At 36.2% G+C, this 24,395-nt stretch overlaps 1 protein-coding gene across 1 annotated transcript in view; it reads left to right on the top strand.

The window, feature by feature from the left end:
- Positions 1-23,520, top strand: part of cers1 (ceramide synthase 1) — a 56,092-nt gene extending 32,572 nt beyond the window's left edge. The window contains exons 2-7 of the mRNA XM_055016317.1: positions 516-675; positions 8,350-8,530; positions 12,050-12,211; positions 13,788-13,935; positions 14,025-14,179; positions 16,904-23,520. Of these exons, the coding sequence (XP_054872292.1) occupies positions 516-675; positions 8,350-8,530; positions 12,050-12,211; positions 13,788-13,935; positions 14,025-14,179; positions 16,904-16,946 (849 nt within the window). The 3' untranslated portion in view covers positions 16,947-23,520. The remainder of the gene's footprint in view (positions 1-515; positions 676-8,349; positions 8,531-12,049; positions 12,212-13,787; positions 13,936-14,024; positions 14,180-16,903) is intronic.
- Positions 23,521-24,395: the final 875 nt, after the last annotated feature.

Genomic DNA, 24,395 nt, shown 5'->3' with positions numbered 1-24,395 from the left:
TTAGGATTTTTTTGAAGATTTTTACAAATTTTTTACAATATTTACAAGAATTTTCTTGCCAAATTTGGGGGATTTTTTTCAATAAAAATTTAAAGGAAAACTTTTAAGGAATTATTGGAATTTTGTTCCTAAAGGTTTTGCAAATTTTCAGAAATTTGGGGAAATTTTTGAATTTTTTTCAGACAAGGAAACGAGGACAACAGGAGGGTTAAATTTGAGGGATTTTTTTTAGGGAACTTTTCAGGAATTTTCATATTGCACTGCCCTTTTATTGCTTCTTTTGCACTTCTGTTTGGATGCTAAACTGTTCTGTTATCTCAGTGCAATGACAGTAGGATTTAATCTAATCTAATTTTATTTATTTTCTTCTTTCTCCTCAGTGTTTGTATCAGAGCACAGAACAAAATCAAGTCTTTACGATGAAACCTAAACACCGGGCAATGAGGAAACCGTCTGGATGAATGAAAAGCGTCTCAGAATGAACTCTGACTGTCCTTTCTCTGTTTTCCCTGCAGCCTCTTGCACAGTGGTGGCGGCTGATGCCCAAAGATGCTGCCAAGATGCCGGAGAGCGCGTGGAAGCTGCTCTTCTGCAGCATGTCATGGTCCTACAGCACCTACCTGCTCTTCTTCACCTCCTACTCCTTCTTCCATGACCCACCCTCCGTCTTCTACAGTAAGAGCCTCAAAATAGTGACGTTTAACCCTCTGAACTCCAGCAGCTTCTGGGTGTTTTTTCACACATTTTCACTCATTTTTCGCTTCAATATAAAGTCCTGCACCTCTATGGAAACACAACTACCATGACTAGAAGTGCAGGTGTTACCAGAACTGGAATAAAAGACGGCGATTCTGCATACTATACATATTTAACTACTCATAATATTAGTTTCTGTTCTTGTTTCCTCTCTGCTCTATGTAAATACAGCCTGCAGTTCAATCCAAAAGTCTCTGAATTTTCCTCACATGACTGTTAGTCGTAGATGAATCAGTCATGGCTTTTTATTTGTGCCGAAGAGCCCAGAATTTTTTGGTTTTTACAGAATGTGGCTACTGCAAAAAGTTTAATTTTGATGAAATTTTACATTAGAGATATAAAATAAAGACATTTTGATGAACAATCGAGATTTTAACCCTCCTGCTGTCTTCATTTTCGGGCACCAAAAAAATATTGTTTCCTTGTCTGAAAAAAATCAAAAAATTCAGCAAAAAAATTCCACAATTTTCTGAAAATTTGCAAAACCTTCAGGAAGAAAATTCCAATAATTCCTTCAAAGTTTCCCTTAAAAGTTTTATTTAAAAAAATAAAATCCCCCAAATTTGGCAAGAAAATTCTTGAAAATATTTTCAAAAAAATAAGTAAAAATCTTCCAAAAAAATCCTAAAAATAACTAAGTGATTACATATATATCAGTAAAACTTGTAATATTTTCTTTGAGAACATTCACATAAAAATCAAGCAAAATACAGTGAATTTTGCTGGATTTTAGTTGATTTTTTGTGAATGGTCTTAAAAAACATTTTTAACATTTCTTTTTTTCCACCATAAAATGTTCAAAAATTTCCCCAAAATGTTAAAAATGTGGACATCAGAAGTTTCACTGTGAAATTATTTTTTTTTCCACATTACAAACTTTAAAACAGGTCAATTTGACCCGCAGAATGACACGAGGGTTAAATAAATGCGGTAATTTGGGCGACTTTTACAAAATAACACACCTTTTACAACCACTGGCAGCTTTTGGGGTTCAGAAGGTTAAAGTTGAATTATTTTGTTAATTGAGTCATCTACATCCCGATAAAAAATCAGTTACAAGTTGATTTAAAAGGTGAGATGAGACTGAATAATGAGGACAAACGTGTTTATTAGTGGTGCAGCTGAGCCGGTTTCTTACCTGAAGTCATTTTAATGTCCTGAAACTGTGCAGAGACTCTGAGAATTCAAACAGGCAGATATTTATAGTGGTTTGTACAGGATTTACAGCCCGGTGCTTCATGCATATTCTCAGCCTTTAATTGATCCCACGCTCCTGTTCTTTCATGATTAGATGCAGTTATTGACACAAAACCACCCACATTTTCTTTCTTTATTCATTTATTTGTTACGGGGCGCTTTAAATTCTGCCACAAAATGCATGAAAAATGATTCACATCTAGAGCCTCACTGGGAAAAATGCTCCTCTCAAAACAAGAAAAAAAACAATTTGTTTCAAGGAAGTTTTACCTTGAAATAAGTGAAAAAAACTGCCAATAGAACAAGTGAGAAATGGCTTTGGAAGTTTTCTTGAAATAAGTTATGATATTTATAATATTGAGATCTTAAAATTAGCTGATAAAACTTATTTTAAACTATATTTTACCAGGATTGTCAAGCTTAGGAGTCTTAAAATAAGCCAGACATGCTAATAAATAGTAGTTTTTCACTCAAAAATAGATTTTTGCTTTCATGTAACCTCCTAATCTGAGATGTATTAAACTTATTTTGAGTTGTATTATAGCAGAACTTCTCTAGATTTAAGACCGTCTTGTACTTGAAATAAGATTCCAAAGATTAACTGAAGCATTTTGAGATATAATGTCTTCTCCCAGTTAACTAGAAATCCTAATATTTAGTCGTGTTTTGACAACATTTAGAGGTGTTGTGTTTTAGAGGAAGCCAAGCAGGTGATTTTAACTGAAAAGTAGACATTTACTTTTTAAACATTCATGCTGAGTACAAAATTTAAGATGTATTTGACTTATTTTAGATTGTATAACAGTGACATGACTCCAGATTTCAGACCAGCTTGTCCTTGAAGCAGCATTTTCAGATATCCGTCTGTATACAGTTGGTTGAAAATACATTAGTTGTAAATATGACCATGATTCTTACTCCCTTATTTATAAATAACTCTACACCATGTAAACAAGTCTAGTATTGAAATCAACTATTTATTTTTGAATTTACATGCAACGTATTAGCAAACTGGACAATATGAACTAACTGGTGATTTTCCAATAAAACGCATTTACTTGAATCTAGTGAAGTTTATTTCTTAAATCAAGATTATGTAGCTTCTACTAATAACACCTCAGCTTGAAAAATGTATGAAAAGTAAAATGAACCTTGTTTATTGTAAAATTCAACTCAAAATAAGATCATTTCAAGATTGTTTGACTTAACAAGACATTTAAGATGAATTGTCTTAAAACAAGTCCCTCCATCTGCTGAAATGTCTCTTGTTAAGTGAATTTATGTTAACCCTCATGTCGTCCTGCAGGTCAAAACTGACCCGTTTTAAAGTTTGAAAATGTGGAAAAAAAATATTTCTACAGTGAAACTTCTGATGTCCACATTTTCAACATTTTTGGGAAATCTTTGAACATTTTTTGGTGGAAAAAAGAAATGTTAAAAATGTTTCTTAAGAACATTCACAAAAAAATCAACCAAAATCCAGCGAATTTCACTGGATTTTGGTAGATTTTTATGTGAATATTCTTAAGGAAAATATCAGAAGTTTTACTGATATATATGGAATCACTTTAGATATTTTTAGGATTTTTTTGGAAGATTTTTACTCATTTTTTAAAAAATATTTACAAGAATTTTCTTGCCAAATTTGGGGGATTGTGTTAAAATAAAACTTTAAAGGAATTATTGGAATTTTCTTCCTGACAGTTTTGCAAATATTCAGAAATTTGTGGAATTTTTTGCAGAATTTTTGGATTTCTTTCAGACAAAGAAACAATATTTTTGGTGCCTGTAAATGTTTTAAAGTTTGAAAATGTGGGAAAAAAAATATTTTCACAGTGAAACTTCTGATGTCCACATTTTCAACATTTGTGGGAAATCTTTGAACATTTTTTTGGGGAAAAAAAAAGAAATGTCAAAAAACACGTTTCTTAAGAACATTCACAAAAAAATCAACCAAAATCCATCGAATTTCGCTGGAAAAAGTTTTTAATCACTTTAAATATTTTTAGGATTTTTTGGAAGTTTTTTACTCATTTTTTGAAAATATTTACAAGAATTTTCTTGCCAAATTTGTGGGATTTTTTAGGAAACTTTTCAGGAATTATTGGAATTTTCTTTCTGAAGGTTTTGTAAATCGTCTGAAATTTGGGGAATTTTTTGACAGAATTTTTGGATTTTTTTCAGACAAGGAAACAATATTTTTTGGTGTCCATAAATGAAAACAACAGAAGGGTTCAGTGAATTTATCTTAAATCAAGTGGGATGAGACATTCTGACTAAGACTAAGACAAATAGACTTGGTAGGATGTAGAGTTTCTGCAGCTCTTCCGTCAGACCTGGAGGTGTCTGGGCTGCTGAGTGGAGCCTCCAAAGTCTGGCCGACAGCGCCAGGTTCATCTTTAATCGCCACTTCTCCTCTAATAGCCGTCAAACTGAGCAGCGTGGAGAGGCAGAGCAGTATGAGGGAGGGAGGACGAAGCAGAAGAAATCAAAGCAGAGCGGCAGAAGCAAGGCCGGGTTCTGAGTCCTGAAGAGGAGAATAAAAAGTGCAGCAGAAACCGGCAGCTCCGGTTCCTCTGGCAGCTCGTCTGTTGTGATCCAGGCCTCCTCTCAATGTTTAATGACGGAAGGGCCGATCAATAAACATTACAACGTAACCTCATCTCACCAGAGACAAACTGCGCTCCGGCCTCGGAGGAGAAAGTTTCCGTCCAACATCCGATAGGTTTCAGAGACGAGAGGCGGCTTCAGCTCGTCTGGTTCGCTTCAGGAAACCTCCTTTTTGAGCTCAACCTGATCCTGAAGCTCCACAAAGTTACTGCGTTTAATTTAGATGTATTTATGTAGAAATATCCTTCATTAACCCTCCTGTTGTCCTCACTTACGGGCACCAAAAAATATTGTTTCCTTTTCTGAAAAAAATTCTAAAATTCAGCAAAAAATTCCTCAAATTTCAGAAAATTTGCAAAACCTTCAGGAAGAAAATTCCAATAATTCATTAACCCTCGTGTCGTCCTGCATGTCAAAATTGACCCATTTTAAAGTTTGAAAATGTGGAAAAAAAAGTATTTTCAGAGTGAAACTTCTGATGTCCACAATTTCAACATTTTTTGGAAATTTTAAAAATTTTTTTGGTGTAATGAAGAAATGTTAAAAAAAATGTTTCTTAAGAACATTCACAAAAAAAATCAACCAAAATCCAGCGAATTTCGCTGGATTTTGGTTGATTTTTATGTGAATGTTCTTAAAGAAAATATCAGAAGTTTTACTGATATATATGGAATCACTTTAGATATTTTTAGGATTTTTTTTGGAAGATTTTTACTCATTTTTTGAAAATATTTACAAGAATTTTCTTGCCAAATTTGGGGGATTTTACTAAAATAAAACTTTCATGGAAACTTTTAACTCTCCTGTTGTCCTCATTTAAAGGCACCACAAAATATTGTTTCCTTGTATGAAAAAATCAAAATTTCAGCAAAAAAAATTGCCCAAATTTCTGAAAATTTGCTAAATCCTCAGAAAGAAAAATCCAATAATTTCTTAAAAGTTTCCTTAATTCTGATGTACACATTTTCAACATTTTTGGGAAAATTTTGAACATTTTTTGGTGGAAAAAATTTTTTTTTTTAAAAGTTTCTTAAGAAAATCCAGTGAAATTTGCTGGATTTTGGTAGATTTTTTGTGAATGTTCTTAAAGAAAATATTCGAAGTTTGACTGATATATATGTAATGATATTTTTAGGAATTTTGTGGAAGATTTTTACTAATTTTTTGGAAATATTTACAAGAATTTTCTTGCCAAATTTGGGGGATTTTTTTTTTTAATAAAACTTTTAAGGGAAACTTTTAAGGAATTATTGGAATTTTCCGAAGATTTTGCAAATTTTCAAAGATTTTTTTGCAGAATTTTGTATTTTTTCAGACAAGTAAACAATATTTTGTGGTTCTTGTAAATGAGGACAACAGGAGGGTTAAACTCAGTCAGCAACATGACAGAATGTGACGACAATCTACAAAAGAAGGAACATCTTTTGAGTCTTATTCCTGCTGCCTCTGGTGCAGAAATAAACTCCAGTAAAGCCGAGCGTTCGTTCGTAGCTCCTCAAACAGACCTCCTCTTTTCTAGAGATGCGTTTCAGGAACTGAGAAAGCCTAAAGACGAAGCGCTGAGAGAGATTTCCGGGTCACGAGCAGGAAAACGGAGACAAAAACAAACAAAAGCCTCCGCCGGCAGAGTTTGCACTGACGAGCAGAGAACCCGAAGCAAATAAAACCGTCGGCAAACTGGTTTCCAGCTCTGTGACAGAGATGATGCTTCTGTTTTACTGTGGGAAAAACTCAATTACAAGCAAGAAAACCAATAATAAAGCAGAAAAATGACACGATTACAATAAAAACCTGCATGAAAAACGTCTCAGAGGCTGCACAACGCTCTAAATTCACTTAAATAATGCTAGATTTCTACTCATCTGGTTCACATCTGGATCATAAAGCTCATCTCGATCATCTGCAGCATCAAAAACTTCCTTTAAAACCCAAAACGCATCAGTTTCGCAGCCGTGCAGGTGTCACAAATGAAGACATATTTTAAGACATTTTAGACAAATTTAAGGAATTTTGCACAATTTTTGTGTAATTTTTGACATTTTTCAACAGTTTTCCATTATTTTGGACAATCTGGAAGTCATTCGGGACAATTTTTTAAAAAAATTTTGGACAGCTTTCATGTAATTTTTAGCTATTTTTTAAAGGATAAACAAACACGTTTGAGTTCTGTTTTGATCTGCAGCCAGATCAGTTTTACATCCATCCAGGTGTCACAATCTAAAGACAAAAAATGCAAACAAATTTCAAGACATTTTGAACAAATTTGAGGAACTTTGGATCATTTTCATGTCACTTTCAACTGTTTCCATTATTTTGGACAATCTGGAAGTCATTCGGGACAATTTTTAAAAAACTTTTGGACAACTTTCATGTAATTTTTAGCTATTTTTTAAAGGATAAATGAACACGTTTGAGTTCCGTTAAGATCTGCAGCTGGGTCAGTTTTACATCCGTCCAGGTGTCACAATCTAAAGACTAAAAATGCAGACAAATTTCAGGACATTTTGAACAAATTTGAGGAATTTTGGATCATTTTCATGTCACTGTCAACTGTTTCCATTATTTTGGACAATCTGTACAAAACAACTTTCATGTGATTTTTAGCATTTTTTCAGGATAAATGAACACGTTTGAGTTCCGTTAAGATCTGCAACAGGATCAGTTTTACATCCATTACATTTTGGACAAATATGAGGAGTTTTGGAGCGTTTTTGGTTAATTTTGAACATTTTTCAACAGTTTTTCATTATTTGGACAATCTGTAAGTCATTTCGGAACATTTTTTCTGTGATTTTGGACAACTTTCATGTCATTTTCACCCTTTTTAAGGATAAATAAACACATTTGAGTTCTTTTTTGATCTGCGGCTGGGTCTCTTGCATCCGTCCTGGTGTCACAGTCTGAAGCCAAGAAATGCAACAAATTTCAAGACATTTTGGAGAAATTTTAATCATTTTTGTGTAATTTTGGACATTTTTCAACATTTTTCCATTATTGTGGACAATCTGGAAGTCATTTGGGACCGTTTTTCTGTGATTTCTGACAACTTTCATGTCACTTTTTAGCATTTTTTTAATGGATAAAGAACGCATTTGAGTTCTGTTAAAATCTGCACCTGGATCAGTTTTGCATCCATTAAGGCGTCGCAGTCTGAAGCCAATAAATGCAGATAAAACTTCAGCCGATCAGTTTGGGATTGATTGACTGCAAACATGGACGACTTGTCTTTAAATGTGACGTGTTACTGCCACCTATAGACAGAACGTCACTGCATTTATCTGTGCTTCATGTTAATGTGAAATAAACCACTGTTATAACAAATATAGACAAAATAATAAGCCAGAATTAGCCACAAGTTTCATGCAGCAGTTTTGGTGAAAGTCTAATTAATGGAAAAATAATTTAATTAATGAAACAAACTATTAAAATTCCGCACTCCCAGACCAGATACTTTTGTCTTTAACCCAGATATCCAGATAAAAATGCATGTTATTCCTCCATATTCTCCTATTAAAATGGAAATAATGTAACTTTCATGTCATTTTTACCGTTTTTTTAATGGATAAAGGCAAGGACAGCACGGGGGTTAATGGACGGTTAACACTTTTAGATTCTGCTACATGTGGACAATTAGATGTTGCACAGATTCATGTGGATGTGGACAAGGAGAGATTCCTCCACTAGTAGACACAATGATGTTGCACATGTTCTCTCCTACGTATAAACATGAATATTGCACAGCTGAGTTTTGCAGATAATTTCAATGGGATTCCTGTGTCCCCTCAGACTGGAAGAGTGGTATGTCAGTGCCTACAGACATCGCCATAGCCTACCTGATCCAGGGCAGCTTCTATGGCCACTCCATCTATGCCACCATCTACATGGACGCCTGGAGGAAGGACTCTGCAGTGATGGTGGTTCATCACATCATCACGCTGGCGCTCATCAGCTTCTCCTACGCCTTCAGGTATTTACTCAGAAAACCTTTTCATCACATGAGAAGAAATATGCATTTAACCCTCCTGTTGTCGTCATTTATGGGCACCAGAAAATATTGTTTCCTTGTCTGAAAAAATCCCAAAAATCTGAAAAAAAAAAATTCCCCAAATTTCTGAAAATTTGCAAAACTTTCAGGAAGAAAATTCCAATAATTCCTTAAAAGCAAGAAAATCCTTGTAAATATTTTCAAAAAATAAGTAAAAATCCAAAAACAATCCTAAAAAGTGATTACATATCAGTGAAACTTTGAAGATTTTCTTAACCCTCGTGTCGTCCTGTGGATCAAAATAGACCCGTTTTTAAGTTTGAAAATGTAGAAAAAAAATATTTTCACAGTGAAAACTTCCACATTTTCAACATTTTTGGGAAATTTTTGAACATTTTTTTGGTGCAAAAAAGAAACATTCAAAAAAATGCTTCTTCAAAAATATTCACAAAAAAATCAACCAAAATCCAGCGAAATTCCCTGGATTTTGGTTGATTTTTATGTGAATGTTCTTAAAGAAAATATTAAAAGTTTAACTGATATATATGTAATCACTTTAGATATTGTTAGGATTTTTTGGAAGATTTTTATTCATTTTTTTGAAAATATTTCCAATTTTTATTTTTTAAAATTTGTTAAATTTTTATTTCTTGCAAAATTTGTTTGTTTTTTCAAATATAAAACTTTTAAGGAAAACTTTTAAGGAATTTTTGGAATTTTCTTCCTGAAGATTTTGCAAATTTTTACAAATTTAAGGAATTTTTTTTTTGCTGAATTTTGGTTGATTTTTATGTGAATGTTCTTAAAAAAAACATTTTTAAAATTTTTTTTCCCACCAAAAAATGTTCAAAGATTTCCCAGAAATGTTGAAAATGTGGACATCAGAAGTTTCACTGTGAAAATATTTTTTTCCCCACTTTCAAACTTTAAAACGGGTCAATATGGCCCACAGGACGACACGAGGATTAAAAAACTGGTGAGTTGTTCTGTATAAAGTCAACTAAATCTGGAAAAAATTCCTGTACAGTAACTGTGGTTTATTTAATGAAACCATGCAAAGTTTGACTTGAGTTAAAGCCCTTGAAGTACCATTTACGAGCCTCATAACTTCATCAGTACCGCAGACAGACACATGAACATTTCCAGGTATTAAAGTCACATTTGAGTTCAAACCAAATTAGAAAATAGTTTCGACACCGAAGCTATCATGGCTACAAGAAAATGATCCTTCAATTGTCTAGAATTTGTTCTGACCAACCACCTATCACACATGCTGATATGAGCCTTGAAAGTTTACCCAGAATGCACTTTTTCAGGTTTTTTCCAGCCCCATATGCATCCACTGTGGTACTAAAAGTCAGAAAAGGCATGAAACAGGCAGAAATAGACACAAAATAGCCACAAAAATACACAAAACTACCACAAAAAGACACAAAACCACCCTTAAGGTTTACCCAGAATGCACTTTTTCAGGTTTTTTCCAGCCACATATCATCATACCACCACCTCCGTGCTTCACTGTCAGGACTATGCATTCACTGTGGTGGTCCTGGTCAGAAATACATAAAACCAACACAAATAGACACAAAACAACCACAAAGAAACACCAAACCAACCTTAAAGTTTACCCAGAATGCACTTTTTAAAGTTTTCTCTGGTGAATTATCAGAAAACAAACACATCCAGAGAACCAATGATTGTTTCTAGGACTCCATGTCATTAAACTGTTGCAGTTTTACTGTTTAAACTACGATACATCCCATAATATTGATGCTCAGAGTTGGTAATAAACCAAAAACAGAATTTAGATTTCATTTTTTGTGTCTAGTTTTGTTGTTTTGTGCTCATCTTTGTCCCTCTTGTTGTGTGTCTTTGGGACAGTTTTTTTCTCATTGTGGTCATTTGTTTGTTGTTTTTGTCATTCAGCGTCGCTCTTTTCCTGTTTTGTGCCTCGTTTTTCTCATTTAGTGACATTTTGTGTCTTTTTTTCTTGTTTTATGCTTCATTTTTCTTGTTTAGTGTAACATTTTGATGTCTTTGGGACAGTTTAGTCTCTTTGCGACATAAAACTATGATACATCCCATAATATTGATGATCAAAATTGGTATAGACCAAAAATGAGATTTAGATTTGTTTTTTTGTGTCATCTTTGTGCTCATCTTTGTCATTTTTGTCCCCATTCTGTCACTTTGCGTCAGTTTTGTGTTGTTTTGTGTATCTTTGGGACAGTTTTTTTTCTCGTTGTGGTCATTTTGTTTGTTCTTTTTGTCATTTTGCGTCTCTGTTTTCCTGTTTTTTGCCTCGTTTGTCTTATTAAGGGACATCTTTTTCTTGTTTTTCTTGTTTCATGTCTCATTTGTGTTGTTTTGTGTCTGTTTTTTCTTGTTTAGTGTGACGTTTTGATTGTTTTACATGTGTTTGGGACAGTTTAGCTCAAAGTTGGTTATAGGAAAAAAAAACAAAAACAAGATTTAGAATTTAGATTGTGACACTTGGAGTGGATGTGAAACTGATGGGGTTGCAGTTTTTCACCCTGGTGTCGTCCTGCGGGTCAAATCGAAAAAAGTTTCAAAATGTGGAAAAAATATATTTTCACAGTGAAACTTCTGATGTCCACATTTTCAACATTTTTGGGGGATTTTTTTTGCATTTTTTGGTGGGAAAAAAAATGTCCAAAAAAATGTTACTTTAAGAACATTTACAAAAAAATCAACCAAAATCCAGCGAATTTTTAACAGAACAGTTTTTAACAGAACAGTTTTTAACAAATGTGTTTTTCCCTTGAAAGTTTCATGTCATCTGTTTTGCTACTATGACTCAGAAATTATGAAAAACTAGACTAAAAAGATGAAATTTCAACCCACATCTATGTACTTCAAGGGCCTGTAGCTCTAAAAATATTCATTGTATGAAAGTAAAGCTCTGCATCGCTTCATGAAATGCATTTTAAAGTTACTGTAGATAAAAAATCAACTGATTCTGAGGAGGTCAGATGGGAGGAACTGATTGATTTTTAAGTAAATTGACCCTTTTTGATAATCACAACAACACAGCTCAACTAGAACACAGCTTGTGTGATAAATTTTGCAAACGCAGCAACATTAAATGTAGCTTCCTGGATTATTGTTCTTTAAAAAATGCAGAACAGAAACTTACTGTGTTGGTTGAATATTCGCACCGAACATCAGCTTTTCAGCTTCATTGCTGCAAAACAGAAGACGGGAGTTGCGTTTGTCACAGCTCAGCAAAACGTAATCAGATGAAGCCAAAAGTTGCAAATGCAGTAACTTTCCTTTAATTAAATAAAAACAAAATGCACAGTAACTAAAAAAAAAGATTGACAGCATCACATTTGACCTGTTTTTTTCCTCAGTTACTGATGGCACATAACCTTATTTACAATTACATATATTTCTTAGAAAGGTTTTAGAGTTTTTTGCTGGTTTGATAACTAGAAATGAGTAGAAACGTTCCTTTCAGTGAGTGTCTTCTTCCCTCAGATACCACAACGTAGGGATCCTGGTGTTGTTCCTCCACGACATCAGCGACATCCAGCTGGAGTTCACTAAGCTCAATGTCTACCTGAAGTCCAGAGGAGGAGGTTATTACCTGCTGAACGACATCCTGTCCAACACCGGCTCCGTCTGCTTCAGCATCACCTGGTGAGCTTCAACAAACGACACATTCATCATTTTTACGTTTGTCTCTTATTCACCCATGAAGATGCTGCAGATAAACAGACATGTATGATGACCCCTTGGCAAGTTTTCTTGTTTAAATTCGTCTTTTTTGATAAGAATTTACCAAAAAAAAGACTGTTTCATGTCAATGTGACAACTGATTTCTACAAAGTAATGTCAGTTTATTAAATATATAATTATTATTAAGTCCCACAGTTAGTAAAATAAAGATCATCTTAGGTCGGTGAATGTGTCTCAGTGATTGTGGTATAAAGACTCCTGGATCTGGAAGGTCCAGTCTCTGGTGGATCAGTTCTCCTGGATAGAAGTCCACCATGAAGACTAAAAAACACTCCAAGAAACTCTGAGAAAAGGTTGTTGAAAAGCATCAGTCAGGACGATACAAGAACATTTCCAAGTTACTGAATATCTCTTGGAGTCCAGTTAAATCCATCATTAAGAGATGAAGAAATATGGAACATGAATAAATCTGACTAGAGCAGGACGTCCTCAAGACCTGAGACTAGTGAGGGAGGCCACCAAGACTCCTATGACTCCGCTGGAGGAGTTCCAGCTTCAGCAGCTGAGATGGGAGAGACTGTTCATCCAACAACTGTTGTCTGTTCTTCACCAGTCAAAGCTTTATGGGAGACAAAGACAAAGACTTTGTTGGGAAAAACTCCAATTAAATCTGGACTAGAGTTCACCAGAAGACATGTGGAGACTCTGAAGTCAACGGGAAGAAGGTTCTTTGGTCTGAGGAGAACAAAATGGAACTTTTTGTCCATCAGACTAGATGATATGTTTAACCTGCACCAAACACAAACATCATCCTCACTATGAAGCATGGTGGTGGCAGCATCATGATAAGAAGCATGGTGGTGGCAGCATCATGATAAGAAGCATGGTGGTGGCAGCATCATGATGTGAAGCACGGTGGTGGCAGCATCATGACATGAAGCATGGTGGTGGCAGCATCATGATGTGAAGCATGGTGGTGGCAGCATCATGATATGAAGCATGGTGGTGGCAGCATCATGATAAGAAGCATGGTGGTGGCAGCATCATGATGTGAAGCATGGTGGTGGCAGCATCATGACGTGAAGCATGGTGGTGGCAGCATCATGACGTGAAGCATGGTGGTGGCAGCATCATGATATGAAGCATGGTGGTGGCAGCATCATGACGTGAAGCATGGTGGTGGCAGCATCATGATATGAAGCATGGTGGTGGCAGAATCATGATATGAAGCATGGTGGTGGAAGCATCATGATGTGAAGCATGGTGGTGGCAGCATCATGATGTGAAGCATGGTGGTGGCAGCAAAGTCTAGAGAAGTCCTGGAGGACAACCTGATGTGAGACTTGGAGAAGATTTTTTTTCAATCAAGACAACACTTTGACATGAGTGTTTTTATATAAATTCTTGTCAAAAGAAGCCAAATAAATTGACTTTGATTCAACGTTAAAAAGCAACAAATGAGGAAAACGTTCAACTTTATCATCACTGTATGTAATATTTCTACTGCTGGTGTTTAATATTTTCCTGTCTGTTTCAGGTTCTGGTTCCGTCTCTACTGGTTCCCCCTCAAAGTTCTGTATGCCACCTGTGTGTCCAGCTTCCAGTCCGTCCCCAACATCCCCTTCTACTTCTTCTTCAACACTCTGCTTTTCGCTCTGCTGCTCATGAACATCTACTGGTTCTTGGTGAGGAACAGAATCACAGTTTTAGGTTTTCACACGGTGTTTCATCAGCAACAGAATCTGACCTCTTTCTCATTTTTATTTCTTGGCAGTTTATCGTGGTTTTTGTGGTGAAGGTGCTGAAGATGAAGGAGGTGAACGATGTCCGGGAGTACGAGGACGAGGACAGCAGCAGGGCAGCAGGCAACAGGAAACCTCTGGCAGCGAACAACGAGGACGATGCTGGACATCACAACTCTGCCCAGGGGTGAGCAGCTCCTTCAGACACAAACTACAACTAAAACCAGTCAGCTGCTGGCAGATTTTTATTAGAAATGTAGAATTATCTTTAAGTTGCAACCAGTTTGGAAGGAAAATGATGTCCACTTGAACCCTCGGAACCTTAAGCCCATTGAAACGCATTCAGTTTTTAAAATAAATCACCAAAATGACACCAATTATCAGCCAGAATTGTTAGAATTCAACATCCTGATGGTTCAATACTGAGCATTACCACTTTAACTCATTTGAATTTCATCACACATCTATTATCCAATCACATTTGAGAGCCCATCTCCATGTATGGTGGTGGCAGCATCATGACTTGAAGCACGGTGGTGGCAGCATCATGACTTGAAGCATGGTGGTGGCAGCATCATTGCCTGAAGCACGGTGGTGGCAGCATCATGACTTGAAGCATGGTGGTGGCAGCATCATGACTTGAAGCATGGTGGTGGCAGCATCATGACTTGAGGCATGGTGGTGGCAGCATCATGATGTGCAGCATGGTGGTGGCAGCATCATGATGTGAAAGACGAATTATAAATAAGACTGTCCTTTGTATATGTATAGTAATAAGTGAAGCATTTGTTGTATATTTTTAGCACAACCTGGTCTGTTTGAATAAAGCTATAATGCTACATTATTTTAGGAATAATTAAAAAGTAAAATAGAGTTTTTACCATTTTAATCCCTTCTCTTCACAAGAATGTGCTTCTCTAGTCGTTCATGTCTGAAGGAACCTTCAGGAACAATCAGTTCTGCACATTTCACTGATAATTAATCAGTCTGAACAATCGCTGCTTCACTCTGAATAATTTGCTGCTTTTATTACTCAGATCTACTAACAGGCCTTCGTTTGCTGCAGATTGGGTCCATGTGGCCACTTTGCTTATCTAGTTTTATTCCTATTCCCATACATCTTCATACCTTTATCTATATTTATGTATTTTTATTCTTAATGGTGTTTTAATGCAGGCTTTCTTTTTCATTTTATTAATAACTGGAATGGAAAACTTTAATGTATAATATTAATTATGATCCCATTTGTTGACTGTACTGCCACCTAAATGTATAATTCATGTTAGAATATGACCCAAAAAGCATTTATTTCTATTATTTATGATAAGTCAAAACAAGTCTAGTTGTAAAATATTAAATTAGTCACTAACGAATTTAGTGATTTAAGTAATTTTTAAAAGAAAAAATCTAAATTTTCTGATTCCAGCTTCTTATATTTGGATATTTTCTATTTTCTTTCATCTTCTATGACAGTAAACTGAATACTTTTGGGTGGTGGACAAAATGTTTGTCATCTTGCGCTTTGGAGAACACATTTTTGAACAATTTTTTTTGACATTTTACCAAATAACTGACTGATTTATAATTTACACCACATGGCCAAAACATTTCTTGATTTTATTAGATTTTTTTTAATATAAGCCTGATAAGCAGGTTCAACAACAAGACAAGCTGTTGTTTTTTTAATCAACAGACCTTTAAAACTGGCATTTTTGCTGTAATGTCCTCATGGTGGTTAAATAATTGCGTCATCAAGTGTCGAGTCTTTTTTTTTTTGTCAGTCGGGAAAACGCTTCGTTGACTAAAACCAAAGTTCATCCGTTTGTTCTTGGTCTGTTTTTATCTGACTTCCTGCCATGTGCGTCCAACTCAGCGCTGCAGTTTGACCACTGGACCGTGGCTCGGTAATAAACTCTGGAGGTGTGGATGATTGTGTTTATCTGTTCGGCCTTGAGCGCCTCCGATAGCCTCCGTCGCCTCACGCCGACAATATCTACAATTTCATTTAGCGTTTATCCAAAGCGACGCACATCTGAGAGGAGATACAACACCAAAAAATCTGAGAATAATTCAAAATATGCAATAAATTATGTTTGAAAATATGATTTAATGGAACTAAAAATGTATAAATTCACACTAAATGGCCAAAACATGAACACTTGAATTTTTGGGAAACAGGTTCATATTCAGTAAGAAACTGTATTAATTCATACAACTTTTGGAATTAATTATTAGAACACCTGTTTTCTTTCTCAAAATTTACACAACAGACCTTTAAAATTGGTATTTTTACTAGAATTTTATCATAGTGGTTAAAAAATAGGATTATTTTCGAAAACACATTTAAAAAGTCTTGCAATAATTAAAAATATATGATAAATTTTGCTTAAAAATATGATTTATTGAAACTAAAAATGTCAAAATGTACACAAGATGGCCAAAGCATTTCTTGATTTTTTTTTAAATTTTTCATATAAACCTGAGAAATTTGTTCAGATTTATAGAAAATTATGAGACCAGCTGTTGTTTTTTTCCCCAAAATCTAGACAACAGACCTTTAAAATTTGTATTTTTGTTCGAATTTAATCAGAATGGTTAAATATTTGTAGTATTTTCTAAAAGAGATGAAAAATGTTATATAATAATTAAAAATATGCATTCAGTTATGTTTCAAAATATGATTTGTTGAGACTAAAAATGTCAAAATTTACACTAGATGGTCAAAACATAGATTTTTTTAAATATAAACCTAGGAAATGGGTTCATATTTTTTATGAAACTGTAAAAATTTGTCCTGCTTTTGAAAATGAGAATAAAACTATAAATTCACACAGATTTATAGCTAATTATGAGATTAAATTTTCTCTGGATGACCCAAACATTTCCTGATTTTCTTGCTGTTTCTCTGCAGGAAGCACGTGCAGAACGGCGTCGCCAAGGAGAAGCATCTATAACCGGCTCTCCGGCGCCACCGCCTGGCTCCAGGAAACGACGACGAGACGCCGGAAAAAAGCCTCTCAGCCGGAGGGGACGAGCGTCAAAACAGAAACAGAAAGGAAGGTGGAAGAAAAAAGAAAAAACAAACAAAAAAACAACTTAGGGTGCGATGAGTTTTTCTTCTTTTGGTTTTAAAACATTTTCATTTCATCGCTGTCGGTTTTGTTTTCTCCTTAGAGCACTGTGAATGTTCTCTCAGCTGTCTTACCGTCGTTTAACTTCACGTTCAATAGATTCAGTAGAAAAACAAGCCAGTCGGGCTGCGTGCAGAAGAAGCGTCAGGAAGGAAAGCGGTTCAGGAGATGTGTAGGGGCCCGATCAGCAAGCAACATGCTCAAAAACTCCGTCCGTAAGTCCGTGTGGAGGGGAGGCCTTCCTGGCTGCTTCGCCACATGTATTGATTTCACTGCAGTGGTGGCGTCTGCACAGCTGCATCCATTAGTCTGAATAGAAAAGCAGGTGTGTGTGAGAGTGTGTTAGTGTGTGTGTGGAGAAAACACGGATGTAGCCGAGACTTAAAAGATTTTAAAAAAACAGACAAAAAAAAGTTAGTTTCACGACATTTCAACTCTCAGTTTGTCTCTTTGTACCGATGATCAAACAGGCATTGGGAATCTCCTCTTTGGCATTCCTGTACGGAGTTATTTTATGTTTTTTGGTTTTTTTTGTGTTGCTAAGCGTCTGTCGCTGCACATGAAGGCGTACAAGCTGATTGCTGGTTTAATGACAGCAAATAGCTTTGAATTGATTGACCGGGTTTTGTTGTTTTATTTTTTTAAACGCTCCATGATTTGATTCTCCTCGGTGGTGAAATAGCCCCAGAGTGTAAAGATTTAAAAAACAGACTAAAAAATCTGTATGATTAATAGAAAAAAACATTATGTATGCACACATTATGGTATTCAGGAATGCATGACGTCGGAATGATTCAGGAAATTATGCTATGAAATCCTCTAGCTATGTAATCATCTTTATTAAAACTCATGCTGAAAGTTTTCCGAGCAGCGGCGAACGCGAGGAAATTGGTGCGGGATTCGTTCGAAATTGGGTTGTGAGGGAAGATACACTGTCCGTCCAAAAAAAAAAAAGAAAAAGTCACACACGAAAATTTAATTGGACCGACTTTTAGCTCTGAGGACGACACTCATTCGCCGTGGCATCGTTTCAGGAACCTTCTGCAAAGTCACAGCATTGGATTCATTTCCTACCAAGATCTTCTACTGACAATGTCGGACAAAGACTTCATCCTAAAGATCCTCAATGGGGCTGAGGTCTGGAATCTGTAGAGGACAATCCATCTCCTGCTCCCTGATCCACTCATTCTCAATGTGACCCCATGAATCTTGGCATCGTCATCTTGGAACATGAAGAAAAGCTCCATTGATGGAAAGACCTGGTCCTTCAGTATCTTCAGGGAGTCAGCTGACCTCATTCTTTGGGAACATAACGTTGCTGAACCTGACCAACCCCAGATCATAACTCTAACCCCCACTAGCCATGATGAGGGCATCACTTCATCCGTCTCTCTTCTTACCCTGATGCCCCCATCACTCTGGAACAGGGTAAATCTGGACTCATCAGACCACATGACCTTCTTCCATTGAGTCCAATCTTTATGCTACCAGCAAACTGGAGCCTTTTTTGTCCTGATTAGCTTCACTGATCAGTGGTTTTCTTTGAGCTACAGCTGTTTAGTCCCAATCCTTGTGGAAATGTTCTTACTTTCGCTATCAAACAGCCGTGAGTTCTACTGTTGGTTTCCTACGATCATCTAAGAGTTTGTTCCTGAAAATGATGGACTGTCCTTCAGGTTTTAATAATGCGTTGGACTGTGCATCAGCAGTAATGAGGGCGTTGTATCGAAACGTCGTGGTGAAGAGGCTTGATTTACCATCCATCTACGTCCCGACCCTCACCTATGGTCATGAGCTCTGGGTAGTGACCGAAAGTACAAGATGGTGGATACAAGCAGTTGAAATGAGCTTCCTCTGTAGGGTGGCTGGGCTCAGCCTTAGAGATGGGGGAGAAGCTCAGACATCTGGAGGAAGTTCGGAGTAGAGCCGCTGCTCCTTCACCTCTAAAGGAACCAGTTGAGGTGGTTTGGACCTATGATTCAGATCCTCCAGGGAGACTTCCTCTGGAGGTTTTCCGAACATGTCCACCTGGGAGGAGATCCCGGGGCAGACACAGAACCTGCTGGAGGGATTATATATCTCATCTGGCCTGAGAACGCCTCGGGATCCACCAGGAAGAGCTGGAAAGTGTTGCTGGAGGGAGGGATGTCTGAAATGACTTGCTTCATCTGCTGCCTCCATAACCCGACCCCGGATAAGAGGAAGACAAAGGATGGATGGACGGTACTTAACCTGATTTTAGTAGTTTCAGAAATCTCCTTAGCTGTTTTCTTTGCTTGATGCAGGCCAATAATTTGACCCTTCTGAGACAGATTAACATCCTTTCCTTGACCACAGGATGTGTCTTCCAACATTTAACCCTCCTGTTGTCCTCATTGACGGGCACCAAAAAATATTGTTTTCTTGTCTAATTCAATTCAATTCAATTTTATTTATATAGCGCCAATTACAGTCAAATTGTCTCGAGACGCTTTACAGAACCCATATGCCTGAACCCCCAGCACAGCCCTAAGGAGACAGTGGCAGGAAAACACCCTTTTAACAGGGAAAAAACCTCAAGCAGAACAAAAAATCAAAAAATTCTGCCAAAAAAATTCCCCAATTTTCTGAACATTTACAAAACCTTCAGGAAGAAAATTCAAATAATAAAAAAAATCCCCCAAATTTGGCAAGAAAATTCTTGTAAATATTTTCAAAAAATGAGTAAAAATCTTCCCAAAAAAATCCTAAAAATATCTAAAGTGATTCCATATATATCAGGAAAACTTCTAATATTTTCTTTGAGAACATTCACATAAAAATCAACCAAAATCCAGTGAAATTCGCTGGATTTTTTTTTTGTGTATGTTCTTTAGAAATCTTTCTTTTTTCCCCACTAGAAAATGTTGAAAAATTTCCCCAAAATGTTAAAAATGTTGAAAATGTGGACATCAGAAATTTCACTGTGAATTTTTTTTTTCCCCCCACATTTTCAAACTTTAAACCGGGTCAATTGAAGCTCTTCACTGCATCAGCTGGGCTTAAAGAAGTAATTATCCAATGGAAGGCTCTTACCTTGCTTTTTTTTTTTTGGATGGGCAGTGTATTTGTGTGTTCTGAACATTAAATTACACTTTAAAGGGAATTCTTTCGCTCGTTTCCTGCTGGTTTACTTTGTGTTCGTGGAAACAGCTGCTGCTTCCGTTTCAAAATAAGGGATATTCACTTGATTTCCACCTCTTCGATCAAATTCAAGCTCTTGTTTGGATGAACAGCAGGCTTGTGCCGCTGGAGCAGGCTGCAGATGTCGTCTGTCCGTAGGATTTTTATCATTTTTGTCTTCCGCGATCCTGACGCTAAGGGAGGAAGGAGCTAAAACTATTAATTTTACTATTATTGTCGTAGTTGAGGTTTTATTTTTTTGGAATTGCTGCTGTTTTGTTTTGTTTTTCCTGTGAGAGCACTGTTTGTATTCCAGATGTGTTGTCGTTTCTCTGCTGTGTGTGAGTCAGCGACAGTCTGCAGATGTTTCCAGGGACCAGGGAGAGTCGCTTTTACGCAACATCTGGATTCTCTTCCTCCGAATCTGAATGCTGGCTCGCGCTCAGTTTACTGTAGTCGTTACACATCTGTACTGTAGGCAGCGGGACGAAGCGTCGCCGTCCTTCCTGTTCGACTGTGAGACGACCTTATTCAGAGTTTGCTGATGTTTTTATTTTGTTAAACGGCGACAGAAGTGAATAAAAATCTGAAAGGAGGGTTGAAGTTTGCAGTTAAAAATCCACAAAGACCTGGATCCGGATTCGGTGCGACTCGTCCCTAAAGTCCGACACGGTACTGAGAGGTCCAGATGTGTCGAACCACAAGCAGATGTGGAGGAGTGGCTACATCTGGGGGTGAGCAACATGAGGAGGTAGAGGTTCTGTCATTTGGATTTTTGTTTCTCATCAATTAGCAAGAAATGGCGTCCAATTTCTCCAAGTTTAAAGTTTACTCTCCTGTGCACCATTAGAGTTAACCCTCCTGTTGTCTTCATTTACAGGCATTCCTTGTCTGAAAGAAATCCAAAAATTCAGCAAAAACATTTCTGAAAATTTGCAAAAACTTCAGGAAGAAAATTCCAATAATTCCTTAAAAGTTTCCCTTAAAAGTTTAATTTTTAAAAAAAAATCCCCCAAATTTGGCAAGAAAATTCTTGTAAATATTTTCAAAAAATGAGTAAAAATCTTCCAAAAAAACCTAAAAATATCTAAAGTGATTCCATATATATCAGTAAAACTTCTAATATTTTATTTAAGAACATTCACAAAAAAATCAACCAAAATCCAGTGAAATTCACTGGATTTTGGTTGATTTGATTTTTTTTTGTCAATGTTCTTAAACATTTTTTTAACATTTCTTTTTTTCCACCAAAAAATGTTCAAAGATTTCCCAAAAACATTGAAAATGTGAACACCAGAATTTTCACTGTGAAAATAGATTTTTTTCCCACATTTCAAATTTTAAAACGGGTCAGTTTTGACCCGCAGGACGACACGAGGGTTAAATAGGAAACTTGCCGTTTTTTTCACTAATAACTACCAAGAAAAAGGCAGAAAAGTGAGCTCACAGTGGTCTAATAATTATTTCCAAAGCTGAAGAGTCTCATTCATGTTGCTCACCTCTGATTACGACCCAGAACTGACTAAAACTACCTGAGATGAAACGAAGAACCTTTTTAGAACGTCTTGTTTCTGTACAGATTGGGCCGATTCTTCCAGTCGAGGTCGCCTCTGTGTTTCCGTACGTTAAAGAAGTTAGTAAAGTGACCGACGTCGGTCAGAGCAGGACCACTTTAGTGCAAATTTAAATCAAGCTGTGGAGGATTTAGCTGTAAATGTTTGGTGTCTGTTAGTTGATCAGGGAGCGCAATAACAGAAGCAGTGTTTGCAAACAGCAGTGAAGCGGCCTGACTGACAGGGCTGCAGAGGTTTAGTGTTAACGGCTCGATCCATGGAAAAATCAACCAAATCTGAGAAAAATATCCCACCAGACCTCCTCAGAATCAGCCGATTTATCATCTGCAGTGACTCTAACCCTCCTGTTGTCCTCATTTACGGGCACCAAAAAATATTGTTTCCAAAAATTCAGAAAAAAATTACCCAAATTTATGAAAATTTGAAAAAATCTTCAGGAAGAAAATTCCAATAATTCCTTAAAAGTTTCCCTTGAAATTTTTATTTTTAAAAAATCCCCCAAATTTGGCAAGAAAATTCTTATAAATATTTTTTTAAAAATGAGTAAAAATCTTTCATAAAAATCCTAAAAATATCTAAAGTGATTACATATATATATCAGGAAAACTTCTAATATTTTCTTTAAGAAACATTCACATAAAAATCAACCAAAATCCAGAGAAATTCGCTGGATTTTGGTTGATTTTTTTGTGAATTTTCTTAAGAAACATTTTCAACATTTTTTTCCACAAAAATTTTCAAAAATTTCCCAAAAATGTTGAAAATGTGGACATCAGATGTTTCACTGTGAAAATATATTTTTTCCACATCTTCAAACTTTAAAACGGGTCAATTTTGACCCGCAGGACGACATGAGGGTTAAAGCCACTAAAGTTATTGTACAGAGAAAGTCAGCTGATTGTGAGGAGGTCATTTGGGAGGAATTGATTGATTTCCATGGAATCGACATCTGGACTCTGGCTGAAGCTCTCCCCCATTTATGTAAATTAAAACTAATCTGGGGGTGGTCATGAAGTGAGCCGTTGCTGGTGGGTTTTTGAGTCCAGCAGCAACATTATTTATGTTGAAATAATCAGAATTATTGTAATATATTCAAGTTTGGCCCCCGGAGTGATGGTAAATAAAAATTTTTAAAAACGAAGGCAAATTCACAAACCGAGCGGCAGTAAAGTGTCGTTTTGTGCGAGCCGAAGGTTTTTCGACTTGACCAAATCCTCACTGGAAGTTTCGATTGTGCCAAAAACGTCCACCAAACTCCGAGGCGAGTGTTTGTGGGAGCTGGCGAAGAGCGAAGAGTCGAGTGTGACGGGCAGAAAAAGCCCTGCAGGTATTTCTTATACATTGCACTGTAATTTATTAGTATTATTTTTATTATTCAGTAGTAGATCAAAATTTTAAACAAAAGGGAGCATTTTGGGGGAATTTTTATGACTGAAGGATCATGAAGGAAAAAATAAATCAGTTAATTTAAAGTGTATTTTGCTGATATTTTGGACCATTGGTACACACTGTAACAAATTACCCCACATGTTTTTGAATTTGACCACTTTCTAAACCAACATGACTACTTGATAAAGACACGGAACTTTTTGCTCTTTTTGTAATACAATTTTAATACCATTCAGCCAATGTTATCATTTCATTTTTTTCTCATAAAATAAAACATGTCAGTAAACAAACAATGTGGTCGTCTTCTGTTCTTCTTTCTCATTTATTTTGTTTTAAATCACGGGAGAGTGAGCGAGAGATTGCAAAGTTTATTTAAAATGGACAAAATTAGTTTGCTATTGACTTTATTACCTTTAAGAAGAAAAAAATATTGTTTTTGGCTTTATTGTGTACCAATTGGACCATTGGTACACACTGTAACAAATTACCCCACATGTTTTTGAATTTGACCACTTTCTAAACCAACATGACTACTTGATAAAGACACAGAACTTTTGGCTCTTTTTGTAATACAATTTTACAGTTTTTCTTAATTGATAAGACACTAAATTCCATTCACTGCACTCAGCCACCAACTGACTGCACACATTTCTCAAAAACAGGACTTTGCTGTCCAAATTTTGCACATAGTTTCCAAAACTCTTGCACTCTTTTTGCAAAAGACTGAACATGTTTTTTGCTCATTTGAACACACTTTTTCACTCACAGCACACATTTTTCAAAACATGAACACTAAGAAGCAGAATTGGGACACTGTTCCAACACTGCTGTCACAATTAAGATACAACAGGTCAAAACTGAAAACACTTTTACCAATGAACTGCACACTATAAAACCTGCTGGGAAGCAGAATTAGCTGTTCAGAATGGATGTCAGAGGAGCAAGAGGTCATGTTGGAAGAAGAGGATGTGGACGACCCAGACCACGGCCAGAACCAGTACCTGGACCAGAACCTGGACCTGCCCCTGCCCCTGCCCCTGGTCCTGGACCACTTTACATGTATGTAAATGTTGTTTATCACTTCAGTGACATGTCTATACTGGAACAATACAAGCAGTCAGAAATGTTCTGAGAATCCTGTAAAAAATCTAATGCATAATTCTGGTTC

Source organism: Amphiprion ocellaris, chromosome 2 (assembly GCF_022539595.1).
Source record: "Amphiprion ocellaris isolate individual 3 ecotype Okinawa chromosome 2, ASM2253959v1, whole genome shotgun sequence".
NCBI lineage: Eukaryota > Metazoa > Chordata > Actinopteri > Pomacentridae > Amphiprion > Amphiprion ocellaris.
Note: the sequence above shows the minus strand (reverse complement) of the source record. Positions and strands in the feature narration are given on the sequence as shown.